The sequence below is a fragment of the Lontra canadensis genome, unplaced genomic scaffold (assembly GCF_010015895.1).
Source record: "Lontra canadensis isolate GAN:19392208 unplaced genomic scaffold, GSC_riverotter_1.0 scaffold282, whole genome shotgun sequence".
In the NCBI taxonomy this organism is placed as follows: domain Eukaryota; kingdom Metazoa; phylum Chordata; class Mammalia; order Carnivora; family Mustelidae; genus Lontra; species Lontra canadensis.
In genome coordinates, this window is record NW_022631276.1 from 162,021 (window position 1) to 186,244 (window position 24,224).

Genomic DNA, 24,224 nt, shown 5'->3' on the forward strand with positions numbered 1-24,224 from the left:
CTATGTAGTAGTTTTTTTTTTTTTTTCTGGGTCGATGGTCAATCTCTTTCAGCAGATTCTCTATGGGGTTCTTGACACCTATAAATCTTAAAGCCTAAGGTTTAGAGACTGTACACTGCCATGAGATTTTTTAAGTGTCTCGTTCCCGCAGCTAGAACAGGCCATCAACTCCATGTGTTCCCATGGCTACATTCTCATTTCTGCTTTGCTACCTGACCCAGAAGACAGTGACTGAGAATCCCATGGCACTTCTCTTTTACCAGAGAAGGTACAGGTCACCAAACCTCCCCAATGCATTCAGCTAACCCTTGCCTCCCAGAAAAACATCTCCTCCAGATGCCATCGAAGCAGGACAGTAGGCATATACAGAGGCACTGGATTTGTCAAAGAACTAAGCACTGGTTCTCTCTCAGGCACTTTTCTCCTGTCACAGACTTTGTCTCATTTGGTCTTCACTGTAACTCCGTGGGGTGTCTATTTTTATAACCATTTTACAGAGGAAGCGAAGTCTCGACATGGTTGTTAGCGTCACCAGATTTATTAAGTCGGAGAGCTATATAATGAGATTTATATTCTTAAAAGATGGCTGCTCTCTGTGTGGAAATGGGCTGGAGAGGCACAAGGGTAGGACCAGAGAGGACAGCTTAGAGGCTCCTGTAGTGTAGTCAAGAGGCTTGGACTAGAGCGATCACCAGAGACAAAGTCAGAGCAGAGATGAGGTTGACTAGACTTGATATTGACTAAAGATGAGAGAGAGAAGGTGTCAAAGACGACTCTCGGGTTTCTGATGTGAGGAACTGGACAGACAGTGGTGGTAACCAGCTAACAAGGTGGCACCAGTGATCTTGTCTCCTGGCATTCACGCCCTTGTGGAATGCCCTCCTATAATGAATCATGGCTAGCCTGGATGACCAATAGAATACCGAGAAAGCGCCAGTGTTTGCCTTATGAGACTGAGTCAGGAAAGGTATTACAGCATCCTCCTTTTGGGTCACTGGCTCTGGAGGGAGCCAGCAGCTATGTCACGAGGACACTCAAGCAGCTCTCTAGTGGTGGTCCATGTAAGGAGAAACTGAGGTCTCCCACCAACAGACAGCACCAACTTGCAAGGCATAGAAGTGAACCATCCGGGAAGTGGGATCTTCCATCCCCATTCAAACCCTCAAGCAACAGCAGCCCTGGTCAACATCTTGCCTGCAAACTCATGAGACACTTTGAACCAGGAGTCAGCTAGCTGAGCTAATGCCAAATTCCTGACCCACAGAAACTCTGAGATAATAAATACTTCTTATTGTTTAAAGCCACTAGATTGTGCCATAATTTGTTTCACAGCAATAGATAAGTAATTCCACATTAGTACTAGGTTTGGGTTCTTTGAAGGAGGGGTAATGAGTTTGGTTTGGGCATGTTTAGCTTAAGATGCCATCCAAAGGACGGTATTGAGCAAACAATTATACACACATGTCTGAGGCTCAGAAGAGAGCTGGACTGGAGATTTAAATTTGGGAGTTCGTAGCATATGGATGGTATTTGAAACCAAAAAAGAGTGTGAAACTGAAGAGAAGAGAGCAAGAGAGGCTTCTGGGAGGAAGTGAGAGCTCAGCTGAACGTGGACACAGGACCAGGAGTCAGCCTGGAAAAGGGACTGAGAGTCTGACCTGGGAGAGGGGTGGCAGGGAATTCCGGAGCCTGTAGGAAGTTAGGGTGTAAATAACTTCTTGTGGACAGTGGTATCCATTTGGTTGGAGGCCATGTGCATTTCCAAGTATCTCCTGAGTAAATGGTGAAGACCATTCCCTGGTAGGGTGTTAAAGGGTGCTGAAACATTCACAAAATATCCGTGATCAATAAGACACATGTACCGCACAAGGGTCTGTTTTGCAGTTGGATAAATTCGCGTTAGCAATAACCAAGGAGTTGGTAGTATGTTCTGTGCCTCCTCGAGCCCTCTTTCACAAGGCAAACGGCTTGAGCAGTAGCAGTCTACCCAACTGACTCTTTTATGTCTGCGTCCTGTGGCTATGTTGAGTTTGTGGAATAAATAAAGCTTTGATATTTATATAAGGGATGATGTATAAAAAGTGGCACCAAAAATACCGGGAAAGATTTCAGATATGAGTTACGTTACAAGAATCAAATAAGAAGTACAGAGGTGGTAATCAGGAAAAAAAAAAAACCAACCCAACCATGTATAGATATGTACAGGCACTCCCTATTATTAGATTAGCCCAGATGGCAAGGGTTATGAACACGGTCCCTGCGTTCAGCAGAAAGGAGGGATATGTTTTCTTCTCTGGCCACAGACATGTGAGAAAAGATTAACTCAGCTACCTGACTTTTGGAATTTAATGGATGTATTTATGGAAGAATATTAGAGATGACTGGTCTTGGTTCAAAAATGCTAAATTTCCTGAACCTGGACTATGTTTTCAAAAATTCAAGATGCATTTAGCAAAGCAAGGAAAAATAAATTCAGGCTGCTAGCTTGGCAGCTGGTCTGGATACAGTATTTTGCTCTGTTTACTCTGTTAGGAAGCCAGTTCCATTTGATTAAATTCTGAAATTAGAATGCATGCACTCTGGAAGATACCAAGCAGCTTCATGCTTTCACCCGTATGGAAAATGTGATTAAGGAAATGAACTCAATGGCTGTAGCATCAGAAGAGATCAATGCAAGAGCTGTATTCAACTAGGCTCAATGGGCTAGACCTTTACTTTATTAAAATGGATGGCTTTAGCATAGAAACTGTGTCCACATCACAGAACTGCCATATTGCTCTGAACTCGGGCCAAGAAAGGAGCCAAGTGGAACTGCCATCCAATATTATGGCAGCAATGCCAAATGCAGACCCACTCTCACATCACAGAGCTAAAATTTAGCCAAAAGGAGAGATAATTAAAGAATTTATATGCACAGTCTTCCCACATCAACATATTGGATTATTTTCAAAATCGCCGGTATGTCCTAATTTGGCAAGTTCTACAGAATTCCCCCATAACAATCTTGAAATCCTCTGTGGGGTGGCAATATCTTTTGCTTTGCCTAAAATGAAGTAAACTATGAAAATAACTTGTATGTGAAATACTGTCCAATATAAGCCGATAATCCAGGCCAAAAAGACCCCCCCCCCCAAAACCTGTATATTGTGTTCATTTACCAGTTAATGGAGAGAAAGTTAGGATTCTATTGGAAAATACTTAAATTGGCAACTGTGATTGCCAACTCTTCACTTTGGCCATAGAGGCTTTGTGAGTCAGTTGAAAAAACTGAAATGGAATTAACGTATTATCAGTGTACCTGTGAAGCCCAGGGGATGTGAAGGGAATGTGACCTAAGAGATGCTGAGCCAGAGGACTGTCTAGATAAGACTTTATAGAGTAGCAGTACGTTGATATGGACACTGGGTTCCAGGATCTAATCTTCAGGCTTCACACGCCGAGGAGTTTTTTGTAGGGGCCTCCCAATGTAATCAGATTCTTTGGGATGCTTTTCCTTGGTAACCAAACTCACAAGAAGCTACACATACAGCTGAATGCCAAAAATCACTGGGCTTCGAATGCTCTGGTGAGCCGACGGTGTACTCTTTCCCTTGTGACAAGCTAGATAGATATTTGCTTGGTCAGCTTGGAGCCAGAGCCAGGAGGGCTGATGGACCTCCCTTGTCAGTTTTTTCTGACTGTGTACCCGTCTCTACAGATTACCTGTTGGTGTTCTCACACTGGAACACAATCTTCCTTCAACAGGAGAGAATTCTTACCTATTGGACGCCCCTCTTAGGAATACCACATAAGTTATCCCTTCCGTTAATGCAGTCTTCCTTTGACAGCATCTAAGACAAATGATTCAGCAGAGCGAATATATTTGTTTTTTAATCTAGACTATATCTTGGGCCTATAGAGACTATCACCTCCATATGTCATCTACGATTATTGTGATATTGTGAAATGATCTACCAAAAGGACGATGCAAAAACTGATTGATTGATGTTAAGTAGTGAACAATGTCAACTTATCTGGGTGCCTGGGTAGCTCAGTTGGTTAAGCATTGGACGCTTGGTTTCTGTTCAAGTCATGATCTCAGGGTCATGAGATTGAACTTCACACTGGCTCTGCGCTCTGTGTGAAGTTTTCTGGGGATTCTTTCCCCTTCTCCTTCCTGCTCTGCTCCTCCCCCTGCTCAAGTTCATGCGTGCACGCTCTCTCAATCTCCTGCTCTCTCTTGCAAATAAAGAAATAAATAAAATCTCTTAAAAAAATCAACATAACCTAATTGAAGCTAATATGATTGAAGAATAAAGAGAAGCAATAATGACATTATTAAAATATCTTACAGATGATTTACATTTAAAAATTTTTTTTATAAAAATGAATCATTTTAAAAATTATCTTGTAAGTTCAGAAAAACATAACAAGCACATATTACAAATCACACAAAATGCCACCACCCAAATGTAACATTTTGGCAAAATGACTTGTAGACTTTTCTATGCATATTTTGTTCATATAAGTTAGAGCATATAATATATACAATTTTACATCATTTTTGCCAGGTATAACATAAATGTCATTATAACACAATTTAAGATAAATAAATTTCCATGTTATTAAAACTTTCTTTTGAGTGACTACATGAGATGCCTTCTTAAATCAGGCATGACAAACTCAAATGGCCTCTGCCTGGTGGGTCATTAAAATACGTGAAATGCATGGTGTAAGACATAGGGGGTGATGGAAACTGAAAATGTAGATCCACCAAAAGCCTTTCAATTTTATTGTTATTTTTAAAATTTTTTTCTTAAGATTTTATTTTGAGAGAGAGGGAGAGAGAGTGTGTGAGAGCAGGGAGAGGAGCAGACAGGGAGGGAGCAGCAGACTCCATGCTGAGCAGGGCTCCAGCCCAGGACCTGGAGATCATGACTTGAGCTGAAATTAAGAGTCAGATGCTGAACCAGCTGAGCCACCCAGGTGCCCCAGTTTTATTTTTAAACATGCTGGCAAAATCAAGAAAATATGGAGAAAATATGGAGAAAATAAGCCATAGAACATGTTTCATATAATACCATTGTAAAACAATTCTGTGCACCACTCAGAGATACACTAAGGGTAGGTGTGTAATAAAAGTCATTTTTGAAAATAAAGGAGGGAATGCAAAATACCAAATTCAGGACAGTGATTCCTTAGGAAGTGGTATGAACACAAGGTTATCAAACAAGGTAAGCATTAGGGATTTTAAACGTGGGGCAATATCTTATTTAAGTTGGATGGTAAATACATGGGCATTGGTTGCATTTTACTTATTCTGTTTTGTACATATTGAATATTGTATAATGCATCTTGTTAAGAAGAAAACCCCAAATGTCAGCCAATGAAAACCCCATGCTGGATTTGCCCACTGGCTGCCAGTTGGGCTACCCTAGCATGGTAAGTAGTGTAGCATGGTTACCATGTGAGGCCGGGCTGCATCCCTATTCCACCACTAAATAGTTTTGTGCCCTTGGGAAGATAATAAAATTCTCTGCAAACTAAGGCATACAGATCAAACCAGCCTTTTGCCAATTTTTTGCATAGCCCTCTAGCTATGAACAGTTTGCACATTTTTAAAAAACAATTTATTTATTTATTTGAGAGGAAGAGATTGTGGGGGGTGGGGAGGGGTAGAAGGAGAAGGAGAGAGAGAGAGAATCTGAAGCAGACTCCCAGTGGAGCTTGGGGGACGCAAGGGTTAATCTCAGGATTCTGAGATTAAGAGCTGGACGGTTAACCCACTGAGCCACCCAGGTGCCCCATGTACATTTTTAAGTGGTTGGAAGAACTGCCCCCAGTGATGGAACGGGGAATGGCTTTGGAAATTAGCTTTTGCTGCAGGCTTGATAATGTTTCTCAATGAATTAAGTCTAAAGCTATAAAGCAAAACAGCACTTACGCACCAAATTTATACCATGGCAATCTCTACAGCTAGCATTGTTTTTGAATCACAAGCGATTTCAAGCTGTTTTATATACTTCCTGTGCTGTTAAAAAGTTAGGAAGCGAGATCTCCATACCCAGATGAATTTGTAGTAGATACATTTTCTGAGTTCAAACCACAGTTCCAACAGTGTCTTTCGGACCTGGATGTGAGTGCAAAAAAATTTCCATACTTGAAAATCCACTCAACTGTGCAATTGCACGGCTTCCACTTTCAATTGGAAGCAATTAATCTGCAACATAATGACATACTAAAAGGCAAATATCAAGAGAAGAATTTAACAGAATTGCATAAATGCCTTCCAAGCAGTGAATGTGTTCAGTCAAAACCATATACTCATGGACTGACACCAGGATTTGGCAGTACCTATGAAAAGAAAATTTCAAAGACATTTTCAAAGATGAAATATATAAAATCATGCTAAAAATCAGCATTATGAGGATTTGCTAATGATTTTGATGATAGGGAACACGAACTTTGAACTCCAGTGGAATGAAATGTTTCCCCACCCCCGCCAAAAAGAATTCCATCTTCGCCTTAATTGTATAAGCATCACCAAAAGAATGTACTGACTATTAGATTTTGAAATTCATCAACACAAATTTTGTGGAAATTTTTTTGTCTTGTGATATAAATGCCTATATAATAGCCTCAGTTTTGCCCCTTGGTCTGCAAAGTCTAAGATATTTACTACCTGGGTCTTGACAGAAAAAAGTTTGCCACCTCCTGGCATAGAATGTAAGGATTAAATAAAATAATCCTTGGGAAAGTGGTTAATGGCAACTTGGTATACACTAAACACTCATTCTTTTTTCTTTACTCATCATCTATTTTGGACATAGAAGCCATTTCCACATTTTAATTTTTCTTTTAAAGATTTTATTTATTTATTTGACAGAGAGAGAGAGAGATCACAAGTAGGCAGAGAGGCAAGCAGAGAGAGTGGGAGAAGCAGGTTCTCTGCTGAGCAGAGATCCTGATGCGGGGCTCAATCCCAGGACCCTGAGATCATGACCTGAGACGAAGGCAGATGCTTAACAACTGAGCCACCTAGGCGCCCCTTTTCCCACATTTTAAAAATTGTGAATAGGGGCATTTTAAAGTACATAAATTTTTATGTGCATAAATATTTGTGCACATCTTGGATTAGGATTTATCTTTACATTATTTTCTTAGAGGCAGATTGATTCTAAACTGAATAAAACCTTTAAACAAAATTTATCTTGTCTTACCATATTACTCTTATCTGCCCAGATAACTAGATAATTTTAGACTGAAGGGTCTACAATTTCTGCCCCTGCCTTCTTCGAATGCTCCACTTTTGGATTTTGATTCCAAGAAGAGATAGCTTACCTGAAGTTCATTCATTCATGTGACAGGCATTCACTGAATATCTACTCTTTGGGTAATAGGTACTAGTAAATATAAAAATAAATTTAAAGGGGCACCTGGGTGGCTCAGTCAGCTTAGTGTCTGCCTTGGGCTCAGGTCGTGATCCCAGGGTCCTGGGATCGAGCCCTATGTCGGGCTCCCTGCTCAGCAGGGAGCCTGCTTCTCCCTCTTCCTCTGCCTCTCCCCCAAACTTATTATGTTCTCTCTTTCTCTCAAATAAATTAATAAAGTCTTTAAAAAATCAATTTAGGCATGTGTTCTGCTCTTGGGGAGCTTCAGCGTAGTAGAGGAGGTAACACGGATTAGGACTCTATCCCTGGAGGTAGGTGTGAAGCTTCTCCCCGAATACATGAATGGAGGGTGAGGGAGGGGGCTCCGCAGAAAAGCAAAACGAGGAGCTGTTTGATGGAGGATAAATAGTAGCCGAATAGACAGAACACCCAATATTCACCACACTTTTCCAGCTTTTGGCATCATTCCAGTCCATTTTTTGCTTAACCTGGTTAAAATGGGTATGTCCTTTGTAGTGTAAAGAAACTGGACCAATCTGGAAGGCTAAAAGCTTAATTGGCAGAGAAAGAGACATACAATTTTTATTTATTTTTTTGATTTATTTATTTGACAGAAAGAGAGAGCACAAGAGAGCCCAAGCAGGGGGAAGGGATGAAGGAGAAGGAGAAGCCTGAGATGGGTCTCAATCCCAGAACCCTGAGATCATGACCCCGGCCGAAGGCAGCTTCTTGACCAACTGAGGCACCCAGGTGTCCCAAGATGTACAAACAATTTAGTTAAGGGGACTACAATAGGCATGGGCAGAGCGGCAGGAAAAACAGCAACCGTTATGGGCACGTTATGAACAAGGAGGCTGGCGAGGTAGTGTGGTCAGACTGTGGAAAGTCTTAGGAGTCTGTTTATGGGGTGTGCAGTTTTTAAGAGCTGCATTGCTTCAGTTACTCTTAGGTCTTCGGGAAGCTGAAGGCAGTATTTTCCTCTTCTGATTTAGAATTGTATCTTGAAGAAGGGCTGCCTTCAGATATTCCACTGAAGGTAACAACCAAGCACATCATTACATGAAAAAAACATTATGTTATTAGCACACTTAAGACATAATCCCACCTACCTGTTTTCATCAGGGGATGTGCCTAATGCTTTTCTTTAGTGATTATGCCAGTCTTGATCCTCAGTGGCTGGGGAATCTGCAGACGCATGCTTGCCTCCCTCCTCGCCCCCATTCGTCAAAGACAATGATAGGTACCAGTCATCATGTGGAATAAAGATGGGATTGAATCTGATCAAACCACAAGTGAGGAAACCAACCAATTTGTCTAATAACATTCTGGAAACTTCCCAAATTCTGCTACATTTCTATACCTGACATGGGAAGCCCATGAAACTTCTTATGTAAGGCAGCATATAGAATTATGTTTCTGTAGAACTGAGGCTCCTTGGGAAGACAGATAGTATGCAAAAATTTTAAACTTATGGACGAATAAATTTGTGAAACCCTGGTGAAAATGAAGTTAAACAGTTTTCTTTTTCTAAAGGAATTATCAGAACATTTGACATATTATTATACATCATGACTCCCTAACAAGGTGATAAAACAGGCACCACTTGTCAAATTTATTTCTCTCTCGTCTTTTTACAAAGTAGTTTTTTATTTTTTTAAAACAAATTTATTTAAATTCAGTTTAATTAACATATACTGTATTATTAGTTTCAGAGGTAGAATCTAGTGATTCATCAGTTGCATAGAACGCCCAGTGCTCATTCCATCAAGTGCCCTCCTTAATGCTCCTCACCCAGTGACCCCATCCTCCCACCCAGTTCCCTCCCAGCAACCCTGTTTGTTTCCTGTAAGAAATAGCTTATATTTCTAGTGGAGGTTTTGTGGAGTAGACTGTGGGGAACACTGAAGTAGTAACTATGTAATCAGAGATATGCTTTAGGCTCATTAGTCTGGAGGCTGTATACATTGAGGATGAAGAAGAGAAACAGAGGCAAATAGGTTAAATACCCAGGTAAGTAAAATCCGGGTGGTGAAAGTAAATGTAGGAACATACACTGTGAAGATAAAATGGACAGGACTTTGCATTTGAATGAGCATAGGTAATAAGGACAAGAAATCGGTGGCATGAAGTCATAGGTGTTGAGGCATACATTTGGTTGAGAGTACTTTTCATGGAAATCGGTAGACTAAGCTGTACTTTAGGGACATATGGGTAGATTCACTAAAGGAATGAAAGACAACCAATTTTGCTCACAAGATAGCTGAGCCTCTGACCATCAGAGGTTCACTTACTCATCCTTCCTATAGGACTTTCCTCCCTCTTTTCCTTCCTGTCCAAGTTACCCCTCTTAGAGGTAAGGCTTATTGGATACTGAGGGAAAGTCTCCATGGCCTCTTTTTTCTATATCCCTAATGCGCATTCTTCTTAAGAGTTTTAGTGTTGATGAATAGAGGAAGTAAATATTCTAAAAGGACTCCACTTCAACATATGCTAGTCAGTTACTTAGTATGATATGATAAATAAGAGACAATAAAAAACAAACAGGAATTTACAATGTCTTTTTTTAAAAAAAACTGATATTAAGTATTGACTTTTTTGGACTATTTTTTGCATTACTCTTAGAAAATGCATCTGTTTTAGAATGCCAACATGCTATACTTAACTGCTGATATTAAACAAAAATTCATTTTGTACACTAACGTTTTTAATGACATGGGTTGCTCTTGGGAAAACTTTGTCCCTGCTTCAAGCTAATTTCATTGACAGAGGTTTATGTTGGTTCTTGACTCCATGGTACGGTCTTTGTAAAGGAACACATTGTTACTTGAACACTAGCACAGATGCTAAGAATAAGGGAAATTTAGATATTCATTGGCTCAGATTTAAAATGATGGAACATTTATGTGAACAAGGGTCTCCTCCTGTCAAACAAAGCACAATAAACCACAGTATTTTTTTCTTCCCCTCTTGCACATGTACACTATTAGTCAATCAAAACCCCATTCCTGAAAATCTCACATCTAAACAAACAGAAATGAAGTCATTCTCTTTGGGTCTTCCTTTTCTCACATGCACTTTTTTTTTTTTCTAAGATTTTATTTATTTATTTGACAGGCAGAGATCACAAGCAGGCAGAAAGGCAGGCAGAGAGAGAGGGGAAAGCAGGCTCCCCGCTGAGCAGAGAGCCTGATGCGGGCCGTCGATCCCAGGACTCTGGGATCATGACCTGAGCCGAAGGCAGAGGCTTTAACCCACTGAGCCACCCAGGTGCTCCTCTCATGTGCACTTTTATGCCAGACTTTTGTTTCTTGCTTACAAATCTCAGCCTTTCCCTGAAGCTAGGAAATACGTTTTAAAGGCATATTTAATGCTGTATCATCTCCAAGGGTTAGATGGCCTGGAACAGCCTCTAGTTATGCCTGTTGCCTCAGCAGAGTTAATAGCACCCTCTCCCACCCTCGAGTGTTCTGGTTTGTACAGGAAATATGGTCATTCTGTATATTATACCTCATTTTCCTCTTCTCATCCTGTTCTCCACTTCCAATTTTAACAAGTTTAATTTTTAAGGCACAGAATTATAGGTTAAATGGGGGAAGATCTAATTAGACCTCTAACCCGATTTCATACTTGGTAGTATTCAGCCTCTCTCTGAATTTTTTCGCTGAACTTATCATACCTTCAGAGTTGTTATTTTTCACTTTTAGGCATCTCTAACTTTTATGAAAACACTTCTTACCTTCAGCCTTAATTTTATTATCCTTCCCAGTCTGAAACTCAACATGTAGATTGGGGATTCCTTTCTCAATGGCAGGTTTTTGTAACGCCCGGTCTAAGGCATCCATTGTGCGTTATGCATTAACCTTTTGGATATGTAGAAGAGTATTAGATATATACTATCCTTGGGAGAATTGAGAAAATAGTTACTCAAATAACTTTTTGTATGACATGGTTCAAATGAAACTAGATTTCAAGGCTGCAAGGCTCTATCATTGACTAGCTGTATGACCTTGGAAAGTTTACTTCATCTCTTTGTGACTCGGTTTCTGGGCAGTAAAATGAAGTATGACCTCTGTCATATGGGCCATTGTGAGAATTAAATGACATATATAAAGGTCCACCAAAGCAGAGACATTATTGATCTTGCTCGACACTATTCCAACTGTTTAATATAGGTCATATCAGGCACAGAATAAGTTCTCAGTAAATATCTGAATAATGAATAAAAGCCTCTATGACATTGCCTTATACCTAGCACTCAGTAAAACATAGATGTTTCTGTCCTTTCAACCATTTTTCCTATGATCTGATTTCCAGATCACTCGCCATATATCAATCACTCTCTTATGGAAATTCTCTGATTTACCAACATTCCTCTTCAGATGTGGTTCTAACAATTCAATACTGTGTGGCGTGTGGTAACTTTGCTTTATCTGATCATAATTAGACACAAGAGTCCACTGGGAAAAAGCTAGTCTACCTGCTTACACAGAATTGGCACTTAAAAAACCCACTAATTTTCTCCCAATACCATCCTGTAAACCTTAGGAAATATATGGTTAAGAGAATCAAAGTATCAGAAAATAAGGAGTGATCAGCCAGGTAAGAGAAGAAGCAGGACAGTCCATTATGGAAAGCCATTGCAACCAATGCTATTGTTATCACGGCACCTAATGAACAGGGTATGGTGATCACCTATTTATTTATTAGCCTATCTAGAATACATTCCTGGACTGTAATTTATCTACAGTGCTCACCACCGTGAAGATCTTTAAATATTGTTGCACTGTTGAATGAGTAAAAATAAAGTTTTAGGAAAACGTTATGGTGTATTGATGAACAGCTTCCTAACAGGAGTGTGAGCCCAAATTATCCTTGTATTTCAGGACAACAGACTCAGATTAAGGAAACCGGGACTGAATGCTAGTAATAAAATGATAAATAGAAATGTAAAAACTCATTTGGAGACTTTGGAAAAAAAAAAAAAAGATCGAGAGAGAGAAAGAAACAAATGAAACTGGTTTAATCATGTGAAGAAACAGCAAATTTTAGGTTTGGTTTTTAGTACAACTGAGATTGGAGTTTGTTAGGTATTCATGAAGAAAAAGTGGAGGGAGATGGAAAAAAGAGTTAAAGACAAAATGATAGGGGCACCTGGTTGGCTCAGTGGGTTAAAGCCTCTGCCTTTGGCTCAGGTCATGATCCCCAAAGTCCTGGGATCAGGCCATCATCGGGCTGGCTCTCAGCAGGGAGCCTGCTTCCTCCTCTCTCTCTCTCTCTCTCTCTGCCTGCCTCTCTGCCTACTTGTGATTTCTGTCAAATAAAATAAATAAAATAAAAATAAATATAAAAAATAAAAAAATTAAAAAAAATAAAAAAAAAAAGACAAAATGACAGAATAAGCCTTGGGCCCTATGGAAAAAGCAGCATTTCCTTTTCACCAACTAAAGTAACTGTAACGGCAACAGTCTGGGGTAGAGAGGTAGACAGTCAAGCAAGCTCTAATTACAAGTCTCAAAGTAAGAGAATCTGCCAGGGTGGGAGAAAAGATCTGTGGAAAGCAGAGAAATTTGGGTCCGGTGTCAGGATGGAGTGCACCAGGCGTGAAAAAATGCTAACCTCTGGGAAAGGTGGTTCAACTTGGTGACTTCAGCGTAAAATCCCTTCTACCCCCTTCCTGATCTAACCACTCTGGCCGCCTAAAACCGTGGGAATTCGGAAGGTCAAGTCTCCTCCGTACTAGGCCTGCACTAGGCCGTTTTCGCAGGACCCGGACGTGTTTTTACACGACAGAGAAAATACATCCCCTGAAAATAAGACTGCCGAGGCGCCAAGGAGGTTAGAGAGGCCTTGTTTAAGAGCGAACCGAGGGGCCGGGGAGGTGTTCAGCCGAGAGGCGGGCTGCGATCACACTTCCAATGGCAACCAGCCGCTGCTGCAGCAAGCTCCTCAGGAGATCCAGTTTTACCCCGGGGGCCGGGTACGGCGAGAATCTGGCCTGGCGGCTCCGGTTCCGCCCATCGGGTTCCCTTCCTTTTATAAAGCGGGTCGGGCTCCGGCCGCCCCCACTCGCCCGACGGCTCTCGGTACGAACGCTCGGCCTCACGGCCTGCCGAGGAGCGGGTCCTGGAAGAACAGCCTCGGGCCTGGCGACGAGGAAGCTGTCTCCGGAGACCATCGCCCGCTCTAAGGCCGACGAGCTGAGGGCGCCGAGGGACGCGCGGTAGGCCCGCCGGGTCCTTTGATCGCCGGCGGACAAGGACACGTTGTTCAGCGCCATCTTCAAACACTGCCCGCAGTGTCTGTTACGTCCCTCGGTCAAGGTGGGCCCTTCGCGGCTCCACAGATCAGTCCTGGCCGTCTCGAGCGCCGCCACTCGCTACATGTTAGGCCATAACTAGAGCCGCGGCCGACCAGAGAGCCGCCTCTCACCGGTGCTCTCCTCGCGAGCATGCGCAGCGCGTCCGCGCACGGCGACGCGGGCCGGCGCGAGCGAGATTGACGTTTACGTCCGTGACGCCGGGGAGGGAGAGGACGTGGGGTTTCCGAGCGTGCGCAGTGAGTGCGACGGTGACGACCCTTCGGCCTTTTTAGGGAGGGGGCTACGCTGAGATGGGGGCGGCGGCAGCGGAAGCGGATCGTACTCTCTTTGTCGGCAACCTTGAAACTAAAGTGACCGAGGAGCTCCTTTTCGAGCTTTTCCACCAGGTCAGCGGCCGAGAGCGGGCTTTCCTTTCGCTGTGCGGCTCCCGTAGGGCCCGGCCCGACGGCCGTGCCCGCCTTGCTGGGGAAAGCGGGGCTGTGGGTCGGGGCGCCAGACGGGTGGGCCGCTTGGGGCTGCAGGTCCACCGGGAAAGCGAGGCTCTCGCTGGGTGTTGCTTGAAGGGGAAGAACCCTAGTCAGTTCGCTCCAGGTTGGTGGAGGCTTCCTCAGTGAAGCATTCCCGAGGTAAAGATTCAAGGATCCTAAGGGGCGCGGTGTGTGTGGGTTCTTCGGGGAGCCGGGCTTTTTCCTATTCCTTTGCTCATCTCCGGTTTATCTGGCTAATTAGATTTCAGTTGCTTGGTCAGTGTATGTTTTCCACTTAAGTGTTTTTTTTTTTTAAATTAATTGCAACATTAAAATATTTAAAGTACACTAAATAACTCCGTAGAAAAGCAGACTTGTAGTGTTTCAGTATTCACATCTGCATTGAAATGTGTTAAAGATTCAGAGTATCTGGTTCCCTCCAGTTCTAGTCTCTAACAACTGGTAATATTTGGTTAGTCAGTACAAAAGTGAATTTTTAGTCCAAGGAAGCCACTTTCTCTAGCTCTTGATAAACGTTACCCAGAGTGGGAAAGTGATGGATGTTGGTCACCTTGTTAAAAAGTCATAAAGCATCATGAAACGTAAACCGAGTAACTGTTTCCAGTTCCTTGTGGGCTTCCTTCCCCCAAATAAATTAATCAGGTGTTCAGTCGTATGACAGAATCTTTAACTGAGGTGGAAATCCCTGTTTGTCCATTTTTTAGATTTTTCCTGGTTATGTTTCTGTTTTTTTTTTAATTAACTTTTTACTATTTATTAACATATGTCATTAGCCCCAGGGTTTACACACTCCACAGCACTCACCATAGCCAGTACCTTCCCCAATACCCAACATTTCTGTTGTTTTTAAACGTCGTAAAATTTGAGTATTTTCTTGAAATTGCCTCATTTAAATTCCGAAGACTTTTGTTTGTTTGTTTGTTTGTAGGCGGGGCCGGTAGTAAAAGTGAAAATTCCAAAAGATAAGGATGGTAAACCAAAACAGTTTGCATTTGTGAATTTCAAACATGAAGTGTCTGTTCCTTATGCAATGAATCTACTTAATGGAATCAAACTTTTCGGGAGGCCCATCAAAATTCAATTTAGATCAGGTAACTGTTCAGTGTTACTGTTTGGGGAGAGTTTTTCTTTGCTGCTTTGTTCCTTTTTAATTTTATTATTCAGTTTTAAAGAGCCTCTTGTTGGATGAAAATACCTTAAGCTTTGTGGATAGTAAGCTTTACATATCCCAGTTTAGTACTGATAACGTCGACAGTATGGATTTTGAAAGTTGTCATTTTAAAATTAAGTTTGGGTTACTGAAAAGAGCATAAACTTTGTTGTTAGAAAGACTTGGGTTTGGGTTCGTGCTCTGAAAGGGGCGGGGATTGTTTTTTTAACATACTTTAACCGACTGCTTTGTGACTGGCATTTACAAATTTTGATTCTGGGTGACGTGAGGAGGAAACTTTCCATGTATCCAGTTAAAATTTAGTGTGGGCATCAGAATATTATGGCCAGATTGGATGTTTGTACATTAGATAGTACTTATTTGGAACCCTTTGTTTTGGACACTTAAAATTTTCACTCTGATGAAACTATAAAGCAGTCCTCTGAAATTCGAGCTTTTGTCTTGTAGCGTCTGTCTACCATTTGGCATGATTTAGGGGAGGGATAAAATTTAACTTGAGTTTTCTGTCAAGGATAATTTCTCAAATTATTTCATTTTAGGAAGTAGCCATGCCTCACAGGATGTCAGTTTGTCATATCCCCAGCATCATGTTGGGAATTCAAGCCCTACATCTACATCTCCTAGCAGGTAACATTTTGGACCTATTAAAATCATTTATTGGAAAATTTTTTTTAGGTATTCTCTCAAGACATACTGAGGGATTTGTTCCTTTTTTAAGTTCCCACCTCTTTATTTTTCTGCTATATTATTCATATTTTGGATTATAATTAGGTATCTATTTAAGGGGACTATAAACAGACTTATATAGTACCCCTAAAATAGATACATATGTACCTATAATTAGGTTCATTTGTGAAGATGTATACCCACAGCCACATATTTAATATGTAACTGAAAATTTCCCGGAACATTACTCTCTCTACTCTCAGTTTACTCTATTTTCTATTTTATTTTCTTTTAAAAATTCAAGTTAGTTTTCAGCACTGATTGGTTTTTACTTGCATTTTAAAAATAGCTATCAGTAAACAGACTAGTGGACTAAGAGTTTATAGAGTTAGATTCTAGGTCTGCCTCTCCGATCGTGAAATTTTGAAGTAGTCTCATTTCTCTGGTCTTGTCCTCCCATTTGTAAGGAAAAGCTGAATTGAATGGTCTCCAGAGTCTCTTCCAGCTACTGAGGCTTAGAAAAGGTTCCACATTTATACTAAATAATTTTATTTGCTTTGGGAAGTGCGATCTTTTACCAGAGACATTTTTTCCCTGGTTTATCAGTAGAGCTATTTATCAGTTATAATGGGCTTCATTCAAGAAAGCAATATCTGTCATGGGTCAGGTCCTTCACCAAGTCGTTTGCATTTATGGTCTTGTTTCTCTCAGCACTCTTAGGTAGGGATTATTGTTAGTTCTGCCTGGCCTGTGAAGAAAGTGAGGATTGGATATTAACGTGGTCTTGTTTCTCTCAGCACTCTTAGGAGGTAGGGATTATTGTTAGTTCTGCCTGGCCTGTGAAGAAAGTGAGGATTGGATATTAACGTGAGTTTGAATTGCTCATGAGCAGTGGGCTGGGACAGAAACCCAGGCATTGTGACTGAGCCCCAGCCACTGTGATAGGCTTCCTAGTGAAGGTGTAAAGTCTGTAGGAAGACCATGGATTTTGTGACTACCTTTAATAAGTTCTGTAAAGAGAGCATAGAATGTGGTTGTAGAAAGGTTTGACAGGGAGAGATGATATAAATGAATGAGGAACTAAAAGAGGCGAATGTATCTAGATCATAATGAAAGAAAAATAGAGTAGTAGGTCATGTTGGTGAAGTAGAATGAGGGTCTTTTACTTTTTTTTTTTTTTTTTTGGATTTTATTTATTTATTTGACAGACAGAGATCACAAGTAGGCAGAGAGGCAGGCAGAGAGAGAGGAGGAAGCAGGCTTCCTGCCGAGCAGAGAGCCCGATGCGGGACTCGATCCCAGGACCCTGGGATCATGACCTGAGCCAAAGGCAGAGGCACTCAGCCACCCAGGTGCCCGGGTATTTTTTTTTTAAGTTTTTTATTTTTTATTAATATATAATGTATTATTATACATTATATATTAATATAATGTATTATTAATATATAATTATATATAATTATATATTATATATTATAATTATTATATATTATATATTATATATATTATTAATATATATGTATATGTATGTATTATTATACATTATATATTAATATAATGTATTATTAGCCCCAGGGGTACGGGTCTGTGAATTGCCAGGTTTACACACTTCACAGCACTCACCATAGCACATACCCTCCCCAATGTCCATCACCAAACCACCCTCTCCCAAACCCCTCCCCCCAGCAACCCTCAGTTTGTTTTGTGAGATTAAGAGTCTTAATGTTTGTCTCCCTCCCAATCCCATCTTGTTTCATTTTTTCCTTCCTTACTCCCCAAACCCCCCATGTTGCCTCTCAAATTCTTCGTATCAGGGAGATCATATGATAATTGTCTTTCTCTGATTGACCTATTTTGCTCAGCATAATACCCTCTAGTTCCATCCACATCGTTGCAAAAGGCAAGATTTCATTTCTTTTGATGGCTGCATAGTATTCCATTGTATGTATGTATGTGTGTATATATTTATACATACACACATCCCACGTCTTTATCCATTCATCTGTTGATGGACATCTAGACTGAAAGAGGGTCTTTCTTATAGGCCATAGTTACAATTTGGGAATTTTCTCCTAAAAACAGAAGAAAGACACTGAAATGTTTTCAGTAGGATAGTAATAGGAACACGTTTATAGTTTAACAAGTTATTTGCTGTGGGAGAATGGATTGGAGGGGACAAGGCTGAAAATAGACCAGTTGAGAAGCTATTGATAGCAAAGTATTGGTATTAGTAGCAAGACAGCAAGGAAGTTATTAGGGTGAGGTTGTTGGTTTGGATTAGGGTGGTGCCAAGAGCTGGAGTGAAGTGGCTTTGGTAGGAGAAGATAACTGGCAAGTAAAATTGCAAGAAAGAATAGTGTAAGAAGGGTATCCTCTTAGCATCCTTTCTTGCCAACTGAAATTGTGTTTAAATGCTTCTCAGTACATTTGGAACTTGAAGCATTTCCAACCACTTTTTTTTTTTTTTTAATTTCTTTTCAGTGTAACATCCAACCACTTTTGTAGACTCTTCAAAGATATCTCAGGTGGAGGAAAAAAGTTTACCTCCCAGAGAATTTCTTTGGAAAAATATATACAAGTAAATAAGTTGTTTTTAGTTTAAGGTTAGAGTGCCCATCATTTTTGTAAGGAAATTTATACTTTTTACTCCTTGAACATACACAGGTCTAACCTGATTTAAGAAAACCCAAAATGAAAAGATCTAAACTATGAGACAAATCAATTAGTGATTTGATTCTAAGTATTGTAAAATTTAAAGCATTTGATAAAGTGGCTTTCTGTAGAGCAAGCTACTTTTTTAGGAATTGAGGAATAAGGTATAATTTCTGAAAACTAATATCCAGTTTATGTTATTAAAGAACTCTTCATTCCTTGCTCCCCCAGACCTGTTCTTCCTCCCTATCACAGTAAATGTCTATGTAATTGCTCAAGGCCCAAATCTAGATTTTATCCTTTATTTTTCTTTTCCCCCCTCATCTGTCATATCTAGTAGAACAAATCCTTTTCATCTTAGTTTTCAACCTAGGCCTCTGCACTAGCCCTGGGATTGATGGGTTTGGTTTTTTTTCTGTGAAGGGCCATATAGTTAATGTTTCAGACTTTGCAGGCCCAGCCACTGTAATAGGCTGCCTAGTGAAGGTGTAAAGTCTACAGAAGACAAATGTGTGTCGTGTCATCCGTGGAGGGGGGGTGGGGCTGGGGGAGGTGAAAGGTCCTTGTGACACTACATAGATAAAACAGACACAGGAGTGTTAAAGAAATGGGATTTGGACCACAGGCTCTATAGCTTGCTCTCCCCGTGCTAATTCTTCCCTCAGCTGCAATGTTTTGCTTCCAAGTAATCTTGTTACTCCGTTTTTACTTCAAATGTGCCTCCTTTTTAGAAAGACAATCCCTGACCAGCTGAGCTAAAATAGAATATCAATTATTATATCACTGTTACAAGGTGAAGTTGTTTTACTATCTGAATCCTTACTCTTATCCATGAGAGCAAATAGATATGTTGTCTTTCTTGTTCATTCCTACCTTTGACACTGTGTCTTGCTCATGATTGGTATATAGTAAGTATTTGTTAAATGGATGATTATATGTTGGTTGTTTTACTCTTCACAGATATGAAAGGAGTGTGGATAGCATGAGTCCATCAGTACAGATAATTCAGAGATCTTTCTCTTCTCCAGAAAATTTTCAGAGACAAGCAGTGGTAGGTTGATTTTCTTCTTTTCTTTTCTCTTCTTTTCTTTTCTTCTCTACTTTTTTAAAAAATATTTCATTTATTCATTTGAGAGAGAGAGAGCACAAGCAGGGGGAAGGGCAGAGGGAGAAGGAGAAGCGCAGACTCCCTGCTGAGTTGGGAGCCCGATGTGGTGCTTGATCCCAGGACCTGGGGATCATGACCTGAGCCGAAGGCCGACGCTTAACCAACTGAGCCACCCAGGTGCCCCTTCTTTCCCTTCCCTTTCCTCTTCTTTTTCTTAATAAACTAGTAATTCCTTTTATTTAAAAAAAACTAGCACACACCCACAGACACAAAACTAGCACATATCTGTGTTGTACTCTTTACTTACAGGTACAAACTATTCTCTTAGTAGCCATGAAAAATACCATGCAGTCTTCTACAAATAGAGTAATTTCTAAGATATTACCTAAAATGTTAGTTTCATGAGGAGTAAATTATCAAATTCTTGAATTTAAAACAAATTAGACCTTGATTAGCATCTACTCATGCTAGAATTGGGGTTACCCAAATGTCTAGACTAAGCCTTTTGTAGCTTACACATACACACACACTCATACTCACTCAAATGAAACCCCTAGAAAAATAAAAATAATTACAATGTATTGATTATGTAATATGTGTCAGGCAGTATCACCCAAAAGTGTTACATACATTATTTATTCTTTAGGGTAACTGAGATACAGCCTATTGTAATACATAGGAAAATTAAGGGTGAGAAAGGTCATAAATTAGCAAGTAGCTGGATTGAGATTACAATTGTAGCCTGCTAAAATTTGAAACCATGCTTTGAAGTGTTACCCAGAAAATTTAATGAGGAAGAGCAACACAATAAAAATAATTAAAGTAGAAAACCCAGAAAATCATGATTAAGTTACTCAATAAAATATCACATTTCAAAAAGAAAATACATTTGATAACTGTTTAGTGCAACAGACTGTGGTGTACACTTGCAAATACAATTTAGTTTATGAAGTTTTCAAAATTGTCAGAAGTCTTTCATCTTAAAAAGACAAAAGCAGAAGTTCATGATTGCTTTTACCACTAATTTGTGGACCTGGAGGGTTTTAAACTCAGCTTCTCAAAAATAGTCACATTTGATATATTGAATGCTTGCTGAAACATTCATTCTTTCAACATGCAGTCTAGATTTTTACCAGCTAATTAACATCATGCTACGAACTTCCATCTCTCTCACGGCTGAAAAATAAAATTTATGCCTCATTTACTTTCCACTACAAATAAACTAAAATGTACTTCTTGAGACATTCTTTTTCGGCCTAAATGTGACTTATAACTGAAGTTAAATAATGTTTCTAGAGGTTGCGCAGAAATAAAACTCAGACATCTTCAACTTGAACTTCTAAAACCCCCCAAAACTTAGAATGTTCAAATAGGGGTGCCTGGGTGGCTCATTTGGTTAAGCATCTGACTTTTAATTTCAGCTCAGATCAGGATCTCAGGGTCATGAGATTGAGCCCCATGTTCAGCTCTGCACTCAGTGGGGAGTCTGCATGAGATTCTCTCCTGCCCCTGTCCTTACTGGCACATGTGTGCGCACTCACACATGCATGTTTGCTCGCTCATGCTCTCTCTCTCTAAAATAAATGTTTAAAAAATTGTTTAGGGGCGCCTGGGTGGCTCAGTGGGTTAAAGCCTCTGTCTTCGGCTTGGGTCATGGTCTCAGGGTCCTGGGATCAAGCCATGCATTGGGCTTTCTGCTCGGCGGGGAGCCTGTCCCCCCATCCCACCCCCCGCCTCTGCCTGCCTCTCTGCCTACCTGTGATCTCTCTCTGTCAAATAAATAAATAAAATCTTTAACAAAAAAAAATGTTCAAATGATTCTTAGGTAATTTCCTAAGTTTTAGTTAGACTAGCGTGATCTCCATACGTTGATCACCCATTTTGATTTTCACTGGGCTGAAGAATATATTCAACAGATTGAAGATAAGTAGAACAACTGCATTTCACATCTGTATTTTTCTTGAGCCGTTATGGAGGGTTGTATGTGTGTGTTTCAAGGACTGGACGTGTCTTCTCTGATATTCTTGGAACCTGTGCTCAAGGGCTTCTTATAATACATTGTCCTTAATGCTTAAAAACAGTACTTAAATACATTGATTGGAGTCTTGATTTCCTCTTGATTTCCATTTTTTTTTTTTGTAATAATGAGACTGTGCGACTAGGCTTAAAATCTTTGGTGTGTTTTACGATTCCATCTTTGTCTCCAGTCTTTCATTTTTTTTTTTTCATTTTGTCACGACGTCCTGTATTTTTTTCTTTTTCTTGAGTTCATTTCTTCTTTTCTCTTTGCCCAAATCACAGTGTTGGCTTGTGACCCCTCAACCTTTTGCAGGTCTGCAAAATACAAATACAAGTAAACTTAACTTGAGGGACCAGTATAAAGGGAAGTCAGCTTTTCTGTACACACCACAGATTGTGGTGTAGGCTTTTTTAAAAAAAAAAAACATCGCTGGCTAATACTTAACCACGGGCAGAATTTGGGGACCACTGGTCTGGTCAGTTTGTACTTGTCTCCATTTTCTTCTTGCTAGCCCATCTCTCACACTGTTTCTAAATGAATGTTAATAACTCTGTTTTGCTTATCTTCCTGATAATTTGATTTTCCATCATTTGCAAGATAAAGTCTGAATTCCCTAGCCTAGTTATGAGGCACTGCCATCATATGGTGCCAATAAAGCTTTCTAGCCTAACTGTCCATTATTCACTGCTTATGAGATCTCTAATCAGTCAGAATTCTTGCTGTTCTACAAACTCCTTCTGTTTCCTTATTTTCTTCGTGCAATTTCCCTTCCTTGGTATACTTCCCCATTAAAATATTCCATCCATACTTTAATACTTAGATAATATGCCACCTTCATGAAGCCTTTCCTAATGATCCTGAGCTCTTGGCTCTTTATGTGTCCACCAGACAATGATTTACATTATAATCATTTGTATGGCCTCTTCTAAGTTGTATTCTTGAGGGCAAGGAGTAGTTATGTACAGATATCATGCAGGTATACACTGGAGCGAACAAAGCCATCATGTGTTTTTTTACTTCAAGTTCTGTTTAACCTAAGATCCATCTGGGCAAGAGTAATTTTGCTTTCCCATCATTATCTGTTTGGTTCACTGTGGCTAAGTATATATATTGGCTTTGATACCTAGAAATACTTGGCAGTTAACATTTCTTTCTTTTTCTCTTCTCTTAGATGAACAATGTTCTGAGACAGATGTCCTATGGTGGGAAATTTGGTTCTCCACATCTGGATCCATCAGGATTTTCCCCATCACATAGTCACAGTTTTAATCAGTCTTCAAGCTCCCAGTGGCGCCAAGATACACCATCATCACAGCGTAAAGTCAGACAGAATTCTCATCCTTACATACCAGATAGACATCATAGCCGTGAACAACGTTACACTGATCATGGGTCTGACCATCATTACCGAGGAAACAGAGATGACTACTTCTATGAAGATAGGAATCCTGATGGCTGGAGCCATGACTATGATAACAGAAGAGACAGTAGTCGAGATGGAAAATGGCGTTCATCTCGACATTAACAAGTACTAAAAGGACAATGTTATAGGGTCATTCTAGGTCCCTTTGGCTAAATTGACCTGGAAATGTTTTGTTAAACTGTACAGAGCAGCTTTACAAGTTGCCACGTTACTTTATAAAATTTTTAAAACCTATAGCTACAGTCTAATACAGAAATAAGAATTGTGGTTCCCGTTTTATTACATTTTAGTAACCTTTCACCTCAGGGTTTTATGAAGAGGAAAGGGTTTTTTTGCAAAAGAAAGTGCCACAATTCCTAATCATTTTAGATAAATGAGGAAGGGATGTATTATATGGGTTGGTTGTATTATAAAGCAAATATTTTAATTATCTGTTATCTTTTTGTATTGCAAGAAGTTTCTTGTTAGTGAATCAGATTTTGGTTTGTATAATAGAAAACATTCAAGTTCTGATAGTCTGAATTGACTAGCAGTATTTTGTTAAATGAGAAAATGTAATTTCAGTGATTCATTTTACATAGAAAGCATATTGGTAAAGTTTGGGGATAAATCATTTGACTTCGTAGGAGAATTTTTAGTGTAAGTTCTGTGACATGATCTTTTGAGTTTTACTCTAATTGAACATAAAATTGTAAATTTATACGTGCTATCTCATTCTAAAATTTTAGAATTTGCTCATTAAATCAAGTTTGATGTATAACTGAAGTCACTCAGGAAGTTAAATATTTCTAAATGTATTTTTTTACATTAAAATACAGTGTTAATATAAATCCCCCTTTTCAGGAAGAACACAAATGTAAATGCATAGTCAGATAAAAATGGTAAAATGTTTTACTGAAAGTATGCTTTTTTGGGGGGAAAAAAGTTCCTGAAGCCTTTAAGAGCTGCCTCTGTCATTCAAATTTTAAAAATTTTAACATTTTCAAAGTGCCCAGGACATGTTATAA

The 24,224-nt window shown here is 39.9% G+C and overlaps 2 protein-coding genes across 2 annotated transcripts; one reads left to right on the forward strand and one right to left on the reverse strand.

Annotated features, from left to right (window-relative positions):
- Positions 1–13,202: 13,202 nt before the first annotated feature.
- LOC116862632 (uncharacterized protein C11orf71 homolog) lies at positions 13,203–13,809 on the reverse strand. The gene has a single exon (XM_032849987.1). It carries the CDS (start codon positions 13,645–13,647, stop codon positions 13,222–13,224), a length of 426 nt encoding a protein of 141 aa, XP_032705878.1. The 5' UTR covers positions 13,648–13,809; the 3' UTR covers positions 13,203–13,221.
- A 77-nt stretch (positions 13,810–13,886) lies between these two features.
- On the forward strand, positions 13,887–23,472 carry LOC116862631 (RNA-binding protein 7). Its single transcript, XM_032849985.1, has 5 exons — positions 13,887–14,075; positions 15,106–15,268; positions 15,888–15,975; positions 19,627–19,717; positions 22,966–23,472. Exons 1-5 carry the CDS (start codon positions 13,980–13,982, stop codon positions 23,317–23,319), a joined length of 792 nt encoding a protein of 263 aa, XP_032705876.1. The 5' UTR covers positions 13,887–13,979; the 3' UTR covers positions 23,320–23,472.
- Positions 23,473–24,224: the final 752 nt, after the last annotated feature.

Excerpts from the sequence above, each read along its gene's own strand:
- LOC116862631 (XM_032849985.1), top strand. The coding sequence starts at position 13,980 with ATGGGGGCGGCGGCAGCGGAAGCGGATCGTACTCTCTTTGTCGGCAAC. Across the intron at positions 15,269-15,887 it reads CAAAATTCAATTTAGATCAG|GAAGTAGCCATGCCTCACAG; the intron begins GTAACTGTTCAG and ends ATTTCATTTTAG. Across the intron at positions 19,718-22,965 it reads ATTTTCAGAGACAAGCAGTG|ATGAACAATGTTCTGAGACA; the intron begins GTAGGTTGATTT and ends CTCTTCTCTTAG.
- LOC116862632 (XM_032849987.1), bottom strand. The coding sequence starts at position 13,647 with ATGGCGCTGAACAACGTGTCCTTGTCCGCCGGCGATCAAAGGACCCGG.